The sequence below is a fragment of the Dromiciops gliroides genome, chromosome 3 (assembly GCF_019393635.1).
Source record: "Dromiciops gliroides isolate mDroGli1 chromosome 3, mDroGli1.pri, whole genome shotgun sequence".
NCBI lineage: Eukaryota > Metazoa > Chordata > Mammalia > Microbiotheria > Microbiotheriidae > Dromiciops > Dromiciops gliroides.
The window spans coordinates 282,280,556-282,297,983 of NC_057863.1; the positions used below are offsets into that span (position 1 = coordinate 282,280,556).

Sequence of the window (17,428 nt, forward strand, 5' to 3'; positions counted from 1 at the left end):
CCACTAGACTGTAAATAAGAAGATAGGCTAGTCCAAACTCAGCTACTAATTGTGTGAGCCTGGGCAAGTCATTTAAACTGTACATTTAAACCTCACCTATAAAATGGAGGGGAGAGGGGGAATTGGACTACATGGCCTCTGATTTCCATTCTAACTCTAAATCTATGATTCTATGATCTTATGAGCTTAAAAGAGCCTTCCAGCTCTATTATGTTTGGTTTCTGAAAGCAAATTAGATATGTCCCTTACTCTCTCATCTTCCTCTGTGAGTCAAGCAGGACTTTGGAGGCCTAAGATTAGACCTTTCACAGGGAGACATTCCAAAGCTAAAGGAATAGCAATCTGACGATAGAATAGCAGGAAGTATGTTTATTTTTTTTTAATTTTTATTTTTTTAGTGAGGCAATTGGGGTTAAGTGACTTGCCCAGGGTCACACAGCTAGTAAGTGTTAAGTGTCTGAGGCTGGATTTGAACTCAGGTACTCCTGACTCCAAGGCCAGTGCTCTATCCACTGTGCCACCTAGCTGCCCCAGTATGTTTAATTTAAAAAAATAAATAAACGTTTTTATTTATAGTTTTGAGTTCTACTTTTTATTTGTCCTTCCCTTCCTTCCCTCTCCCTTCCTTGAGGTGGTAAGCAATCAGATATGTGTTACACATGTGCAATAATGTAAAACTTTACCATATTAGTCATTTTGTAAAAGAGAACTTGAATAAAAGAAAAAAAATCAAAGAAAGTGAAAAATAGCATGCTTCAGTCTGTATTCAATCAATATCAGTTCTTTCTCTGGAGTCTTTAGGATTGTCCTGGATCATTGTATTGCTGAGAATAGTCAAGTCATTCACAGTGTAGGTTGAATATTTTAAAGAAAGGAAGACAATGGGTGAATCCCCTTAGATCTGACATTACCTGTGAAAGCTGTCCCCCATGAGAGACTAACCAACTATTTTTTTTAATGTGTAAAACCTCTATTCCTCATTTCATAAAGTCTAAAGTTAAAAAGGTTCTCAAAAATCTTACCAGTGTGAAGGGCAATCATCCATGCCACCATTTTATGAAAGGTCAGGTTCCTGTCCAATTGTCTCCGGATCCGAGTTGAACAACACTAAAAGCAAGAAATCATAATTTAAAAAAAATTGACAGAGGTTTCAAGTAGTGACACTGAACTGTCATCCAGGGAACTCAGAATTTTATACAAATGTAACTTGGGTTAGGAAGCCAACCTCTCAATCTATTCACTGGCTGAGATTAAAAATGTGATTCTGAATATTTCATACTAATATTTTGAATTCTTCCTATCACATGTAATTGTCACATTTGAATTTTTCATATCCCATGAAAATGTCAAGTTGACATTTGACTTCAAATTTTTTTCTATGATAAATTTAACTACTGAGGTGCCCAGATACCTCATCACTATCTGTGACTAGGTAAACACAATTGGAGGATTACTGTGAATTTGTTATTAAAATTTCCATTAGGGTTTAAGGACCTTTAGATTCATTGTTCTGTCACCATGACCTTGAGTAATGTATGAACCCCAAATGATAAATGTATTTGGTGCTTCTACATTGCCTTTTTCATCTATATGGAAATCCTAAAGACTGGGGAGTCTTCCAAGAAAGGAGACATGTGAACCAGAATTTGTGAAACCCACTACCAGAAATCAGATTGCTCAACTCTCTAGGACTAAGAAAGAATAGGAAAACCTGCCCAAGTGTGTCCAGGAAGTTATACCATAGGATAAGGGCGCTATCTGGTGCTGTGCCATCCTCTTTCTATTTCTGCTTTCCTTTTCTGGACATTACTATGCAGCTTCTATAAGAAAGAAGTGAGCAATAGCCAAGTGACTGGAGCACATGGGATGGGAAGAATGGTTGGGGAAGATGTGGAAGGAAGGAAATAGCTTTGATCAAGTACCTGCTAGATGCCATTCATTGTGCTAAGCACTTTACAAATATTATGTCATTTGATCCTTTCAACAACTCTAAGAAGTGCTATCATTATCACCATTTTACAGTTGAGGAAACTGACTTGCTCAGAGTCACAACAGCTATTAAGTATCTAAGGCTGAATTTTAACTTAGGTCTTCCTGATTCTAGGCTCAGTGTGCTATTCACTGTACTACCAGCTGCTTCTAGATGTGGCTAGTCAAATCTGTATTAAAAAAAAAAAAAGAGGTTTTAGTGTGCCATAAGTTTACTATGAGTCAATAGTGTGTCAAGGTAGGCAAAAACAGCTATGGAAATCTTAGATTGCATTGTGAGTAGTAAAGTGTCCAGCTTTTGAGGAAGAAACTCAGCAAACTGAAGTATATCTAGAGCAGTTCTACCAGGGTGTTGAAGGGACTTGGAGACTATGATTCAGGGTTACAAGAATATTTATCCTGAAGAAGAAATGACTTATGGGGGATGTGATACTATGGGCCAGTATTATAAGAGCTATCTTGTGAAAGGGAGATTCAATGTATTCCATTTGGCTCCAAAGAGCAGAATTAGGAAAGAAGCAGATTTAGGCTTGATGGAAGGAAACACTTCCTTTCGATTGGGGAAATTAAAATGTATAATGCCTCTGAAGGTCATGGGTTCCTTTTCTCTGTAGGTTTTCAAAAGGAGGATTGACAATTTGTTCTTGCATCAACAATTTAATTCAATTCAACAACATAGCACCAGAGAGCTGGCAGGAGAAGCTGGGCTTCTCTCCGTGAAAACCTAAGGTGCCATTCTCATGGTACCCACCTTTATCCATTCTCTATGACTCAAACAGGACATCTCCACCTGATTGTTCTATTTTAATCTCAAACTTAATATGTCCCCAGTTGAATTCATAGTCCTCATAGTCTTCTCAAAATGATCCCTTTACAAAATTTACCCTTTTCTGTTGATGATACCACCATCTCTCAGACACTTCTATATATATATATGTATGTGTGTGTATGTACATATGTATATACATGCATATACATACATATATATTAAACAGTTTAGAATTTTATTTAGTTAGTTAGTTAGTTTGCAGGGCAATGAGGGTTGACTTGCCCAGGGTCACGCAGCTAGTAAGTGTCAAGTGTCTGAGGCTGGATTTGAACTCAGATCCTCCTGAATCTAGGGCCGGTGCTTTATCCACTGTGCCACCTAGCTGCTCCCTCAGACATTTATATATTCAAAACTTTAGAGTCTCTTTAGACTTTGCTGTCTCCATTATTTGCTCAGTTGCCAAGTCCTGTCAACTCTCCCCTATTAATTTGTCCCCTTATCTCCATCCATGCTGCCATCATTCAAATTATCTTTCTAGGCTATTGCAGTAGTCCCAAACTAGAAACCAAGAGATATCTCCCTATTGGGGAATAACTAACCAAGCTGTAGTACGTGGTTATGCTATAAGAAATTATAAAATGGACAGACTTATATAAATTGATGCTGCAAAGTGAGCAGAGATAGGGGAAGAATTTACACAATAACAACATAATGGAGAAAAACAATTTTTAAAGACTTCAGAACTCAGACTAATGCAGTGGTAAACCATTAATCCAGAGGCCTAAAGATGAATCATGCCACCCACCTCCTGTCAGTGAGGCAGTGATCTTAAAAGCTAGAATGAGACAAGCATTTCTGGACATGGTCAATGTGGGGATTTGTTTTTCTAGACAATGCATATTTGTCATGAGTTTTTATTACTATTGTTCAATTAGAGAGGGTACATAGGAAGAAGAGAGAATAAATTCTTGTAAAAATTAAAAAAAAAACAATTTGAGACAAAAAAAAAATCTTGTTAAGGAAAAAAACAAGCTATATCATTGCTCAGTCTAAAAGCCTTCAGTAGGTGGGAGGAATAAGGAGGTTGGAAGCTGGTGACTCTTACCTGTAGAACAAAATAGAATCTTGTTAACCCAGAGCTTAAGACCCTTCACAATCCAGCACCAACCTACAATTCCAACTTCATTTCACGTGACTCTTCTTCATACAGGCTACATTCTAGCCAAAATGATTTGGTAATTCTTCCTTGAACCTGACAAGCTATGCCATATCTCTCTACGCTTTTCTTTTTTGCAAGCTATATCCCACAGATGACTCATCTCTGCCTGTCACACCTCTTTAGGTGTGGGGGTCCTAAGGTATTCCTCTGTCAAGATTTACACTCTCTCATACAGTCCAATTAGAATTAAAATGGTCCTTTATTAGGCGCTAGAGAAAAAGTTGGAGAGGGAAGTCAAAGACTTAGACTTAAGGGGAGGGCATGGCTTTAAAACCTCTTTCTCCCAGAACAGCAGAAATGCCAAAGTTTTTATAGAAGATAGATGGGGTGACCAACTGACAAGGCAAAATTCTTTTTAGAGGTGGGATGGGGAAAGATTCCTGAGAGTTGTGAGAAAATAATTATTAATAACGAGTTTTCTTGGGGTGACCCAGATCAGTTTTAACCCTTTCTTCCTCCCATTTCAGAAAGTTCAGTTCAGGAACTTTAACTAATCTCTTTCAGAACCAGCCCAAAGGTACAATAGAAATGGAGATGTAGCTTCTTTCATTTTAGCTAAATTGATCGGATGGGATTAAGCCACAGCTAGATAATGGGATTTTGCCTTGAGTATCTTAGGGGAAAGTCTTTTTGCACACTTCCCCCTGATGTCATCTGTACAGCTCGTTTTAATATGGACCACCCTCAAGTCATGTCAACCAATGGAATTAAATGATGTTGATCAATTAGATTTGATCAATGTATAGTAACCTGCCTCTGTCCAAAGAGGATAAAAGCCTCAGACCACTCAAGGCTGGGTGTTGTCGCCATCTTGGCTTGGGAAGGCTGTTGGTTGATGATCTCTCTCTCTCTCTCTCTCTCTCTCCTCACCCTCTTGGATCAGAAGCTGTTTCTTAGGGTTATGTAATTGTTAGGTCTATAAGCCTATAAGCCTTTGGCTAGTGGGGAATTTAGGGAGACATGCAGTCAATACTTTAATAATATGTAATATTAATTAATATTAAATGCTTACTGCCTAAACTGGTGCAATAGCCATTAATTTATAAGTAGAAATATTTTAGAAAACACAGAGTCAGGGGTATTTTTCTTTAGGAATGATAGTCCTGACTTCCGGGTTTATCTGTCTCCCAGCTCAAGTAGTAGCCACACCTCATTGACTTTCCTGCTATAGAATTTTCTCTCCTTACTTCTTAGGTGTGTCAGTCCTGATATCTAGTTGACCAAGCCAAACTTTAATAGTCCCTTAATTCCTAGATGTGTCTGTCCTGTTATCTGGTCACCTTTGGTTTTGCTTCTCACAGGAGAAACTTCTTCTGACTTATCCTAAACCCATTGTCACTGCCTTTCAGAGACCCTTGAGATCATATTTGTAAAACAGTTAGCACAGTGCCTGGTACATAGCAGGCACTTAATAAATGCTTATTCTTTTATCCTCCTTTCTTCCTTTCAAGATACAGCTCTTAGGTTATTTCTTCTGCAGTCATCCCTCATCTTCTCAGCTGAAAGTAATCTCTTTCTCCTGTAACGATTGGAATAACGCCACCTGCTGGATACTTACTGTAGAAGAGTTCTGCCCATGAAGGGAAGGTCTTTGAGGGCAAGACCAGGAGTCAGGAAGTGACGCGGGCTAGTGGGAGGAGGAAGGAAGAGACTGGCGCTCAGGCTCGCTCTCTTTCCGGAGGACTCTGGTGGAGAGCGGAGCTAGAAATGTGCTCTCCCTTTAATAGATAGGAATCTAGGCCTTTTTCTCTCTCTTTACCAAATTCTTATTCTCCTTAATAAATGCTTAAAAGTCTAACTCTTGCTAAAGCTTATAATTTATTGGCGACCACTCATTAGATATTTTAGACAGACTAGCTAGAATTTTAGCCCTTAACACTCCACAAATATTTTTAGAGCATCTCATCTGGACTTCTCCTTTGCTCCCCCGGCAACCAGGTTGGCACAGTGCACAGAGTATTGGGCTTGGAGTCAGAATTCCTGCCTCACACATTTACTAGCTGTGTGACCCTAGTCAAGTCACTAAACCTCCACAAACCTCTATAATTTGACTCTCACTTAGTGCTGTCACTTTGGTCCTTTTCAAGAACAAAGAACAACACCCAATCAACCAAAATGGGGAAATGGGATTGACTTTGAACAGTCATTGTGAAGGAACAAAAAAGAAAACATGCCAAATGCTTTGCAATCCCATGATTCTTGCACGCATACTTGCACACATAGAACAATCTCTTCTTCCCCTCCCCTGATTCTATCCAGTAAAATGGAAATTCCTCAAGTTTGAGATTGTGTTATTTATGTCATCATAAGTTTGGTGAATGGAATTGAATATTTCATGTGGACGTGATCAAAAGATGGGAAAGGAAGTGCACTACAGCAGATGAAGAGCCAGCTTCAAAGTCAGGAAGCCCTGGGTTCAAGTCCTACTCCTAAGTCAACTGGTTGTGTAACCCTGGGCAATTCATATAACCTCTCAATGCTTTCTGGGCAACTTTCTAAGACTGTAAATTGCAGAGCTATTGCTGATATGCTATGATAGAGGGAGTTCCCTCACCATAAGTTCCCATATGCATGAAATAATAACATACCTGGTTAAAAAAAAAAGTGAGTAAATATTTTTCCTAACATCACATGTACATATCTATATATAACATTTATAAAATATATTTGAAATATAAATATAACTTATGATATCTTAATATGTGCTAATATCATACATATACATACACAAAATTTTAAAGTATATGTATATATGTGTGTATCTATCATCTATTATCTATCTATTGTTGCCTAGCCAACAACCACTGCACTCTTTCCTGTTCTGCCTTTAAGCTGAGTTTTTAAAAAAATGTTGATATCTTCTTGCTGAATTTAAATAAAAACAATTGTTACATTATGAATCTGTAGTATTTTTATCATCTTACCCACGTTATTGCCATCATCAATAGCAAATATCATCATCCTCATCATTTTTTCTTTTGACAGATTGGAAGAAAGTATAATTTGGCACAAGTTAATTATATGCCATATGTTTTCCATGATCAAAGTTATGAGACTATTCATAGAAAAGAATCAATTTAACATATATAATCCATAAGCTAAAATATCCACACAGGAAGAGGAATGAGAACCAAATGGCTTTTCTCATTATTTAATAATCTCTAGATGTAATCCAAGGAATATTGAAAATTTAAGGTTCAAAAATTTTCAGTTGAAAAACAAATGAAATCCATTAAAATACTTATGCTACTATTCAATAGTTACACAGTATTTTCAGTACAAAATGAAGATGTACAGGATAGCACTTCATAATAGAAGAAAAATCCATCATATCCACAATAAAAAAAAAATATCTTACTACCCTATTTTTTTTGGATGCTACACTCCTATATTTACATAAGTACAACATTTGAGTAAACACAAAAGTTTTAAATATATTGCATCATACAACATTTATTAAATGCCTATTATATATAACATAGAGTAAATAAAATTTGAATTACTCATCATGGACCTTGACCCTTGACAGCTTGCAAATTAGTTATGAAAAACCCAGCTCAAGCAAGTACTTAATAACATATAGAAATACACAGCATCCAACAAAACAAATTCACAGATTTTTATGATCTTTGGGCTTTCCACAATAATGAATCTCTCAGTCTTTCATTGAAGAAAAAAAAACAACAACCCTAAGTTTTGGTGAGGAGTTTAAATTACATATGATGTTGAAAGCCTTCAGAACATGCTTTTGGGGTCCGGTTTAAAATGCTAAATGATATGTTTGGACATTTAAGTGGCATAGACGGGAAGTTCCAAGGGTAAACTCTTGTGAAATGGAGATGACCTTGGGTTTTCTGAGGCCTATAGAAGTAGAACAGAAACCCAGGAAGGTCTTGCAAAGTGGAAAGGTCTTTGAGGACGGGCTTGGAAAGGGTGGATCTAAAACCAGTCATACTGAGCAGGGATGGCCTGGTTAACAAAAGGTTGGCCACTGCATTATTTCTCTTCCTCCCCTCCCCTCCTCACAAAACTCATGAAACTTCCTGAGTGGTGAATGATGAATAGTGTGGAAGGCATTCAATATGCATTGGTTGATGGTGGATCCACAGTGATAAAAATAAGAGTTCTTTTGAAGCTTTCAGTTATGTGAGAGGCATATATAACAACAACAACAATAACTATCATTTATATAGCACCTACTATGTGTCAGGCACTATGCTAAGTGCTATACAAATATTATTTCACCTGGTTCTATATGTTCAAGATGTTGAAAAATAAACTGGCAAATAGGTGATACATTTGATTTTTTTAAAAAGAAAAAAAATAACCAACAGCCACTAATAAGTCAGAGCAACTGTCCTGGAACAATAAATCAATCACTCATGTATCTTCTGGGCTCTATTTGGTACTGTTGGGAACCCAAAAAAAATCCAAAGGATATATCCAAAGAAATCCAAAGAAAGGCTGCTGGACATATTGGGTGCAGAGTTTTCATCCAGGGGAGCATATTCCCTTGGGGATATAGCTTGTCCCTCCCCCCATCTCCAAAAAGAGAGTAAATATATGATTTGTAAGTCAACAAGCATTTATTAGGCACCTACTATATGCCAGGCCCTGTGCTAAGTTCTAGAAAAACAAAGAAAGGCAAAAAGCAAAAGAAACAAAAAGTTTCTATTCTCAAGGAGTTCACAGTTTAATGGGGGAAATATATACTGGCTTCACTGGGTATGACTGATTGTCCACTTAACTGTGTCTTCATATTGCTTAAAGCAAAGCTCCATATCAGGACCATTTCTGCCTGGTGTACTAAGGAAACCACGAGATGAAAAGTCAGAATTCTTGAGTTCAGCTCTACTTCCCCTAATAAGTCCAAGCAACTGGCTCCTACTTCCCCCTCTTCCACACTGCCCCAAAGCAGTGCCCAGAGCACTGTGCTTCCTTATTCTGTGGTGAGCTACCTGTGAGCCCCAAATTTTAGACTCTTAGAACTCTGAAGGACCTTAGAGTGATCCAGTAATCCAGCCTCCTTCATTTAGTACAATTATTGTTACTCCAATTTACAAAGGGGAAAACTGAGGCTCAGACATATTGTATTACTTTGTCAAGGTCACACATCTAATTATCAGTAGATCCAGGCCTAGGACAGAGTTCTGACTCCTAGGGCAATGTTCATTCCATAACACCATGTTATTATTAGTGTTATAGTCAATGTAGAGTCAGACTTACAGTAAGGAAGACCTGGGTTCAAATGCAGCCTCTGACATATACTGGCTGTGTGATCTTGGGCACAGTGATTCTCAGCCCTCTGGATAACTCTAAAACTACTAATTGCTGAAAAGATGCCAACCTATATTGATAGAGTTTCCTTACTTGGGAATGCCCCATAAGCAATGAAATCACAGGTCTAAACTCTTGCTGTTTCTATCTCTGTCCCTGTCTCTCTTTCTCTTCCTGTGCCTCTCCTGCCCTCCTTAACTATTGATTCCATGAAGGCCCACAATGAGATCTGCCATCACAAACAGATTGCTAACTAGAGATGATAGCCTGACTGCAATGCACTGAGGTTGCAAATTAGCTCCATGTTGTAACTGAGATTTCTCCATAGACTATCCTGATGAATACTTTGCCTATTTCCCATTATTCACTTCCTCTAGCATGGATTATCAGAGGAGAGGAAAGAAGAGGGGAGTGAGGGGAGCCAGGAAAGAGAATGTATCTTCAAAGAGGAGCTGGAGCAGGGGTATACTCCAATGGGCTTTGGAGAGTCAGTGACTAAAATTTCAGTGTGAACATTTACAACCTCAGAAATCATCAAACCTACAAATTACAACTTGATTTACTGTTTGGTTGATTGTCTAGACCAATGGCATCAAGGGCAAATGGAAAAGGAAGTCACTAACCCATACATAAGGATCTTTGCTGCATACACATATTGACTTAGTTTTAAAATGCAATATTATCTGTGTTTTATTGCATTTTAATTTATCTTGTAAAATATTTCCCAATTATATTAGATTATGGTTTTGACCACATTCAGGAGTGTCGTTGGTCACATGTTGCTGTGAGAAAATAATTATTAATAATCGATTTCTGGGAGGACTCAGAGATCAGTCCTTGCTGCAGTCCATTCCCCCACCTTCATCAAATCTCATCTGGGACTAACCCAAAGGTACAAAAGCAATGGAGATAGATTCTTTTGTCTAGATTACTGAAGGACTGATGAGATTAAACCACACCTAGATGGCATACTAGCCACCTCCAGAGAAAGAACTGACATTGATTGAACACAGACTGAAGCCTGCTATTCTTCACTTTTATTCTTTTTCTTTTGTTTTCTAATACAAAATGACTAATTGGTCATATTTTACATAATTGCACATATATAACCTATGTCTGATTGTTTACTGCCTCAGGGAGGGGGGAGAGGAGGGGTAGAATTTGGAATTCAAAACTTTAAATAAAAATGTTTATTTAAAAAAAAGAAATTCAGCGGCCTTGTAATGGGTTAAGTTTAAAGATCTAGCTCTCTTACTCATAACTAATCTATTCTTGTCTCAAGGAATTTGAGGAATTTGACCTTAGGGGATGTATGTGAATACAAGAAGTAGGACCTAATATCTTTATACCACCAAGCTATCCTTCAAGAATATCTGGTCTGCCGTCCAAATGTCCAACCCAGTATCTCCCACCTGGACCCAGACAATGAACACTTCTTAGTCTCATGAGGAAAGAAGGGGTGGCGGATGGGGGAGAGGTCACTGCTAACCCTCCTTACCACATTTCTAAACAATTATGTTGTACCCTGTGCCTAACACATCATATTGTCCCCAATCCTATAATGCCATCTACCCTGTTCTGTTCTTTGTTCTGTTATCCCCAAAACCTATAAAGGGGGAGCAGTCCATTTGCTTGGGATCTTTGGTCTAAATGGAGGTAAACCACAGATATATTTACTGGCAAGCAGCATTCACCTGTTGATAAATGTCTACCTTGCACAAAGAACTACCTTAGTTTACCTTCTTGTTAAATTTCAATCTCAACAGTAGACCCTCTGGTCTAGATTTGAAAAAGTGGTAGAGAAAATGTTAATAATCCAATTAAATTTAAAAGTCTATCCTTTGCATTTTTTTTGGAGAGAGTCATTAAGCATTTACCAGTACACACATACACACACACACTCACCAGAGTAAGAATACAGCATAAACAAAAGTTACTCTTCAGAGTGAAGGAACTAGCAGGCTAGGGGATTAAAGTATTATACACACACACACACACACACACACACACACACACACATACATATACACATAAACATATATGTATATGTGTGTACACTATATATATGCTATTGTACATAAACACATATGTGATGTGTATATGTATGTGACATGGCGCTAAATTAGAATATCAGGATAAATTAGGACATTAGGATAACTCAGAAGAATTTCTCCTGTGAAAAGCAAAACCAAAGATGACCAGATAACAGGACAGACATATCAAGGAATCAGGGGACTATTGATTGACCAGCTAGATACCAGGACGGACACACCTAAGAAATAAGGGGAGATAAAATTCTATAGCAGGAAAGTCAGTTAGGCATGGCTACTACCTGAACTAGAAGACAGAGATAACTCCAGAGGTTGGGACTATCATTCCAAAAGAAAAATCCCTGACTCTCAGGAGTCTTTTCCACCCCACCCCCAAAGGGGACTTTCTATTGTCAGGCAGTCACCCGATCCATCCTCTATAAAAGTTTTGACCTTCCTTGTGTTATAGGAGGAAGAGGTTTCTAAGCCATCTCCTCCCCTTGAGGCTAAGTCTTTGACTTCTCTCTCTGTCACTTTCTCTGGCACCAAATAAAAGACCATTTTAATTCTAATTGGACTGTGTGAGAGAGTGTAAATCTTTACTGAGAAATACCTAAGGACTCCCATCACACACACACACACACACACACACACACACACACACACACACACACACACATACACACACACACACACACACACACACACACACACCCTGCCCCAGTTTGTATCCAATGTGCTTCACATAAACATATATGTATATGTATAATGTATATGTATATGTATAGCTAGCTAGCTACACAAATTTCCCCATTAGAATGTCAGCCCTCTGAGAGCAGAAACCATGTTTTTGCTTAGTGACTGACTAACTGAGGCCCCTTGTTTGGCTTACTCCTGGGAAAGAGCGATGGGCCATTAAAATATGAAAATCCGAAAATGTGAGGAATTCGGTGGATTCCTTTATAGCACAGGAGCGGCTCAGATACAACAAATATCAGTTTTTCATGATCTTACCGCACTAGACCCTCTGAGGAAGGAGAGCAGGTTTCGGCAGACAGGCAACAGGATCAGCATGCAGTTGAAATTTAGGCAAGCAGCAGGGGCTCTTGCTAAGGCCAGGGCAGGCTAGAATGCAATGCAATAGGGGTGGAGTGAATTCCAGAAGTAGTTGGTTGGGGGTTTTTGGGGGGAGGGATTATTTTTTTTTAGCATAAATGTTGAGTTTTGAAAACGAGTAGATTCATAGGTCCTGAACACAACTTAGTTCTGAACTGGTCTTTTCTTTCTTGGCAGGCGGCAGGGGCCCCTGGTTCTCACAAGTATGAAAGCAGTACCTTTTTAAAAGGCCTCATTCTTGATTAGGCTAACTCAGATGAAATTCTTATTAATCAGGTTAGCAACCTTTCCTTTGAGTTCCTATCTCCTGGGCTTTGTCCTATGGTTATAGCGGCTAAAAGAGTTCCAGGACGTGGGAAGGAGGGGGCAGAGAGAAACAGGATCACAAAGGGAGGTCTCCCTTAGTACAAAAGCCTTCCCTGAACCACCATTTCCCAAAACAGGGAATTCTGTAGGTAATTCACAAATGCGTTCTTCAGGACAACAGGAATTATTTCTATATCTAATGAAGAAAAGACCCTGAAGTTAAAATATAATTTTGAACTGTGTTTTCCCTTAACCTGCTTATTTGGGTGTAGTCATTTAGATAGTTCCTCAAAGTTATCATGAGGAGAGAGGAAGGATTTAAAAAAAAAAAATTGATGCCTGAGGGCAGGTCTCCCATACACAACAATCATGAGCGATTACTTGCAGAACAGGATTTGAAGAGCTCCCAAAAGCCCACTTCCCCAAAAATGTATCTTCTATTGGCTTTCTGTGGCAAAGATCTTCCCTCTTATGTGACCTGAGAGTTGAATTCAACTACAAATAGAGGCCCATATCTATAGACAAATTGCTCTGGTGTTTCCTGGGAAGTAATTGGAGGCCTCATCTTCCTCATCTGTAATTGCTAATTTATCATAACCAATTTTAACTTTGAAGGGTTATGGAAGACCATGGAACATGGCAGTGAGAAGTCCTAGGTATTGATCATGGGTGAGGAAAGAGGGAGGAAAGGGGACAAGTGGATTTTGTGGATCTGAATCAGGAAGGGCAGACCCCGAAAAGTAAGAAACTTTTTTCTTTCTTTCTCATTTTTAGTGAGAGGAAGGAAAAGGGGGAGGGAGGGGACTGAAAGGGAAGGTGACAACAAAACGGGGAACACTAAAGGTAAGCTTTTTTTCAGGCTCACCCATGCCCAACACCCAAAGGAATCTAGTACTATGCCAAGAATAATAAAATAATAAAATTTATTCTTGTTTTCATATCATCATCAAATTCATCATTATTATTCAAAGAATTTGGCAATTACTTTTTGCTAAGTTATGTAACTGTTTCTTTTAGGAAACAAGAAAGCCTTTCCAAGAGGGATTCTTGACCTGGAATCCTTAAAAAAAATGTTTTTTGATAATTTAATTTAAATATAATTGGTTTCCTTTTTTATTATTTTGCATTTTATGTTGTGTATTTAAAAACATTATTTTGAGGAGGGGTCCATAGGCTTCATGAGACTACCAAAAGGGTCCTTGATGTAAAAAAATGCTAAGAACTCCTATATTAAAACATTTCATTTCCCAGGGTAGAAGAAAATGGTTAAGGAAAAATCAGAAAGAATATTAAGCAGTGAATATAACATGTGTACTTTGAATACAGGAAGTCTTTACACTTACCCCAAGAAGCTTGCGAGTGTAATAAAATTTATCCGGAAGATCATAAACTCGGTAGTAGGTCACAAAGAGAAAGACATTTAATCCCAGCCACACCAACTGCACAGAAGAGAGTATCTTGTAAAGCAATGTCCTCATGCATATTACAGTAGGTAGATACCATGAAGAATGTTCCTTCCACTTAAGACCATTACCTGTTGACCTCAGATCAAGATCCCCAGGCACCCCAGGGACGGGCAGCTAAGGCAGCTCACCCCTGGAACCGTACCAACAAGATTACTAAAACATGGTACATTCATTCTTAGGAAAAACCCTTTTCTAAGGATTTTGGTTTAATTTTGGCCTTAATTTCCTTAGTGGATAGAGGGCCTAGGATGAGGAAAACCTGACTAAGGTTCAAACCCTATCTCAGACACTAGGGGGATAACTGTGGGCAAGTCACTTAACCTCTATTTGCCTCAATTTCCTCAACTGTGAATGGGGATAAAAATAGTAGCTACTTCTCAGAGTTGTTGAAAGATCAAATGAGATAATATTTGTAAAATGCTTAACACAATGCCTTTTTCTTTTGTTCTTTCCTATCTATTAGTTAGGATTACTCAAACTTGTACTACCTATTTTATAGGGTTGTTCTGAAGATAAAAATAAAATGCAAAATATTTTGTAAATTCTAAAGCACTACATAGGGGCAGCTAGATGGCCCAGTGGATAGAGTGGCATACTTGGAGTCAGGAAGATATCTCTCTGAGTTCAAGTATGGCCTCAGACACTCACTAGCTATGTGACCCTGGGCAAGTCAATTAACCCTGTTTGATTCAGCTTCCTCTTCTGTAAAATGAACTGAAGAAGGAAATGGCAAACCACTCCAGTATCTTTGCCAAGAAAATACCAAATGGGTAAACAAAGAGTCAGACATGACTGATGTGACTGAGCAACAAAAATAAAAGCATTACATGAAGGTAAGCCATCTCTTCCTTCTCATTTTTCTCTTCCTCCTTCTTGTCCTCTTCTTTATATTTCTTTTCTTTCTCTTTAACTATCAAAGGCACCCATATCTCTCTTTTGGGGGGGGGCAATTGGGGTTAAGTGACTTGCCCAGGGTCACACAGCTAGTAAATGTCAAGTGTCTGAGGCCTGATTTGAACTCAGGTCCTCCTGAATCCAGGGCTAGTGCTTTATCCACTGCACCACCTAGCTGCCCCCAACTTCCCTTATTACTATTTTTTTTCTAATTTACTCCCCTTTCCTTCTTTCTTCTAGGCTCTGACCATAGGTAAATATTCAAATGAAAACTTTTAAAATTGAGTGATTTTTTTTTTAAAAAAAAATGCCGCTCTATGGCTATTCTCTTATGTAGGGACAAATCTTATACTAGAGAGAATGGAGTTTGGCTCAAGCAGCTCCTGAAGAAAAGAAGAGAGAAAAGAAAGAGAAGTTGTTTCATCTTCTCTCTCAAGGTCCCATAGGCTTTTCCCATGTGCCGCATTTACTTTTTGAATAGGAGATGTAGAGAGCATGAACAGTCCCTGGCGCTCTCAGTGGGAAAGGGAATGGCAACTAGTCCTGAGATAAAAATAGACAAGGTCTACTGGGTCAGGATATAGGTCAGCCCAGAACCAACCCAGCCTAAAGGGGACACTTGATGGGGTGGGAGGATGGGGCTTTGTTTCAGGTTCCTTCAGCTGCTTACACACAGCTGTGGTTGGCACAGACCTGCTCTGCTCTGCCTTTAAGCCAGCAAGACTATAAAAAGCCATAAAAGACGAAAAGGCCATTAAAGTCAAAATGCTATAAAAAACCTGTCTTTACAATTTTAAAAAAAGTATTTAAGTTACTTCTGTTTTTCTCATGTTGCCAATTTTTTTTCTTTTAAAACCTGTTACTGTACATTCCATCTCGGGTCTTTAAGTCATTTGGATGGGATGCCACTTTGGGGAGAATGATTAGGAGGAAGCCTGGATTTCTTCTCAAAGTGGTCAATATGAAAGTAACTCATAGACTCATAGTCAAGGCTATTCCGTAGCATGGGAGAGTCAAAGGTTGTAGTTCCAAGCTCTCAGCAAATCTTTTTTACCTGCTTTTATCCAATAGAAATTCTATTTTGTCTATTTGGTTTACAAAGCATCCCAAATGCTAGCCTCTACTTTTTATGTGAAGCTATCTTTTTTTTTAATTGGCATCATAAATATAATTTAAAAGGTATGGTTGATTATTTTCAGATTTTATAAAGTGCAGAAAAAATTCTTTCTATTTAAGAATCAATAAAACAGTAGAATAGGAAATCTTTGGTTTATAGAAATTCCCTTGGCAGCTTGGCATGGTGGCTTGAGTATTAGACTTGGAGTCAGAAAGGCTTAGGTTCAAATCCTACCTCCCACATGCTTTGCAAGCCTACATAAATTTCAGTTATTATTATCCATGTATTCAGAAAGTAAGAGAATTTTTCAGCCTGGCTAATTTATTTGGACCAGATGATCATAGATTACCTCTGCTTATGACTTAAAGTAAAGCAAAAAAAAAAAAGGGGGGGGTGGAGGGAAGGGTGAGAGGGAGAAGAAGCCAGGCTGAATGTTTTAGTAGAGATTCATATGAAAAACAAAATTCTAATTAATGAGAGTTCCATTGCTTTGGAAGATCATAGGAACATTTTAATTAGCCATTTTTAATATAAGTACATATATAAGAATATAAACACATTATGAATAGGAATAGAGACACTATTTTAAAAAGCATCAAAACCTGGAACCTGGATTCATTAGCATGAAATATAGCTTTCTTCCACCATGAAGTGTCCATTAATTTAACCACTCAAATGACTTAAAGACATTTTTGAAAATAGGCAAAAATTACCCTTGTCCCTCATTCCATTATTTCCATGAAATGATGTCAATGATGGAAATGGGATTTTAATAGACATTTACTGATAAAGCAAATTAAATGAGTTCTAATGAAAATGTTGAGAGTGGGAAGAAGTGGTCGAACCCTTTGCTCTTTTTATTTTCCAGAAAGAACAGAAACAAATAAAACTTAACATTTCATTTTGTACTCACAATGACAAAGATGGAGAGCCCCTCGTTCACTGCCCAGTTACCCATGACTGCTTTAGATGAATGCTCTGAATGCACCCTTTCTTCTGTACTATGTCCCCTTTTCCCATGAGGAAGTGAAAACAGTAACGCTGGTGAGAAATCTATTTCCTTTTCTACTCTCAGAAGTTAGGTAACCATTGGTCAATAAAGAAGGATTATTTCTCTCCTCACTTTAAATGTTTAAACCACAGAGACTTTTTTTTAAATGTGTGGATTTTTTAAAATGTTGTAATATTAAAAGGGATATAACAGAATTATTTTCTTGAATTGAGAAGCATTGTTTGAATTTGAAA

The 17,428-nt window shown here is 38.0% G+C and overlaps 1 protein-coding gene across 1 annotated transcript in view; it reads right to left on the minus strand.

Moving 5' to 3' along the window:
* The window catches only part of LOC122751580 (cytochrome b-245 heavy chain), a 52,660-nt gene extending 35,456 nt beyond the window's left edge, over positions 1-17,204 (minus strand). Inside the window, exons 1-4 of the mRNA XM_043998682.1 lie at positions 17,097-17,204; positions 14,050-14,145; positions 12,299-12,409; positions 1,023-1,107 (exon numbers count right to left, since the gene is read on the minus strand). Of these exons, the coding sequence (XP_043854617.1) occupies positions 1,023-1,107; positions 12,299-12,409; positions 14,050-14,145; positions 17,097-17,141 (337 nt within the window). The 5' untranslated portion in view covers positions 17,142-17,204. The remainder of the gene's footprint in view (positions 1-1,022; positions 1,108-12,298; positions 12,410-14,049; positions 14,146-17,096) is intronic.
* Positions 17,205-17,428: the final 224 nt, after the last annotated feature.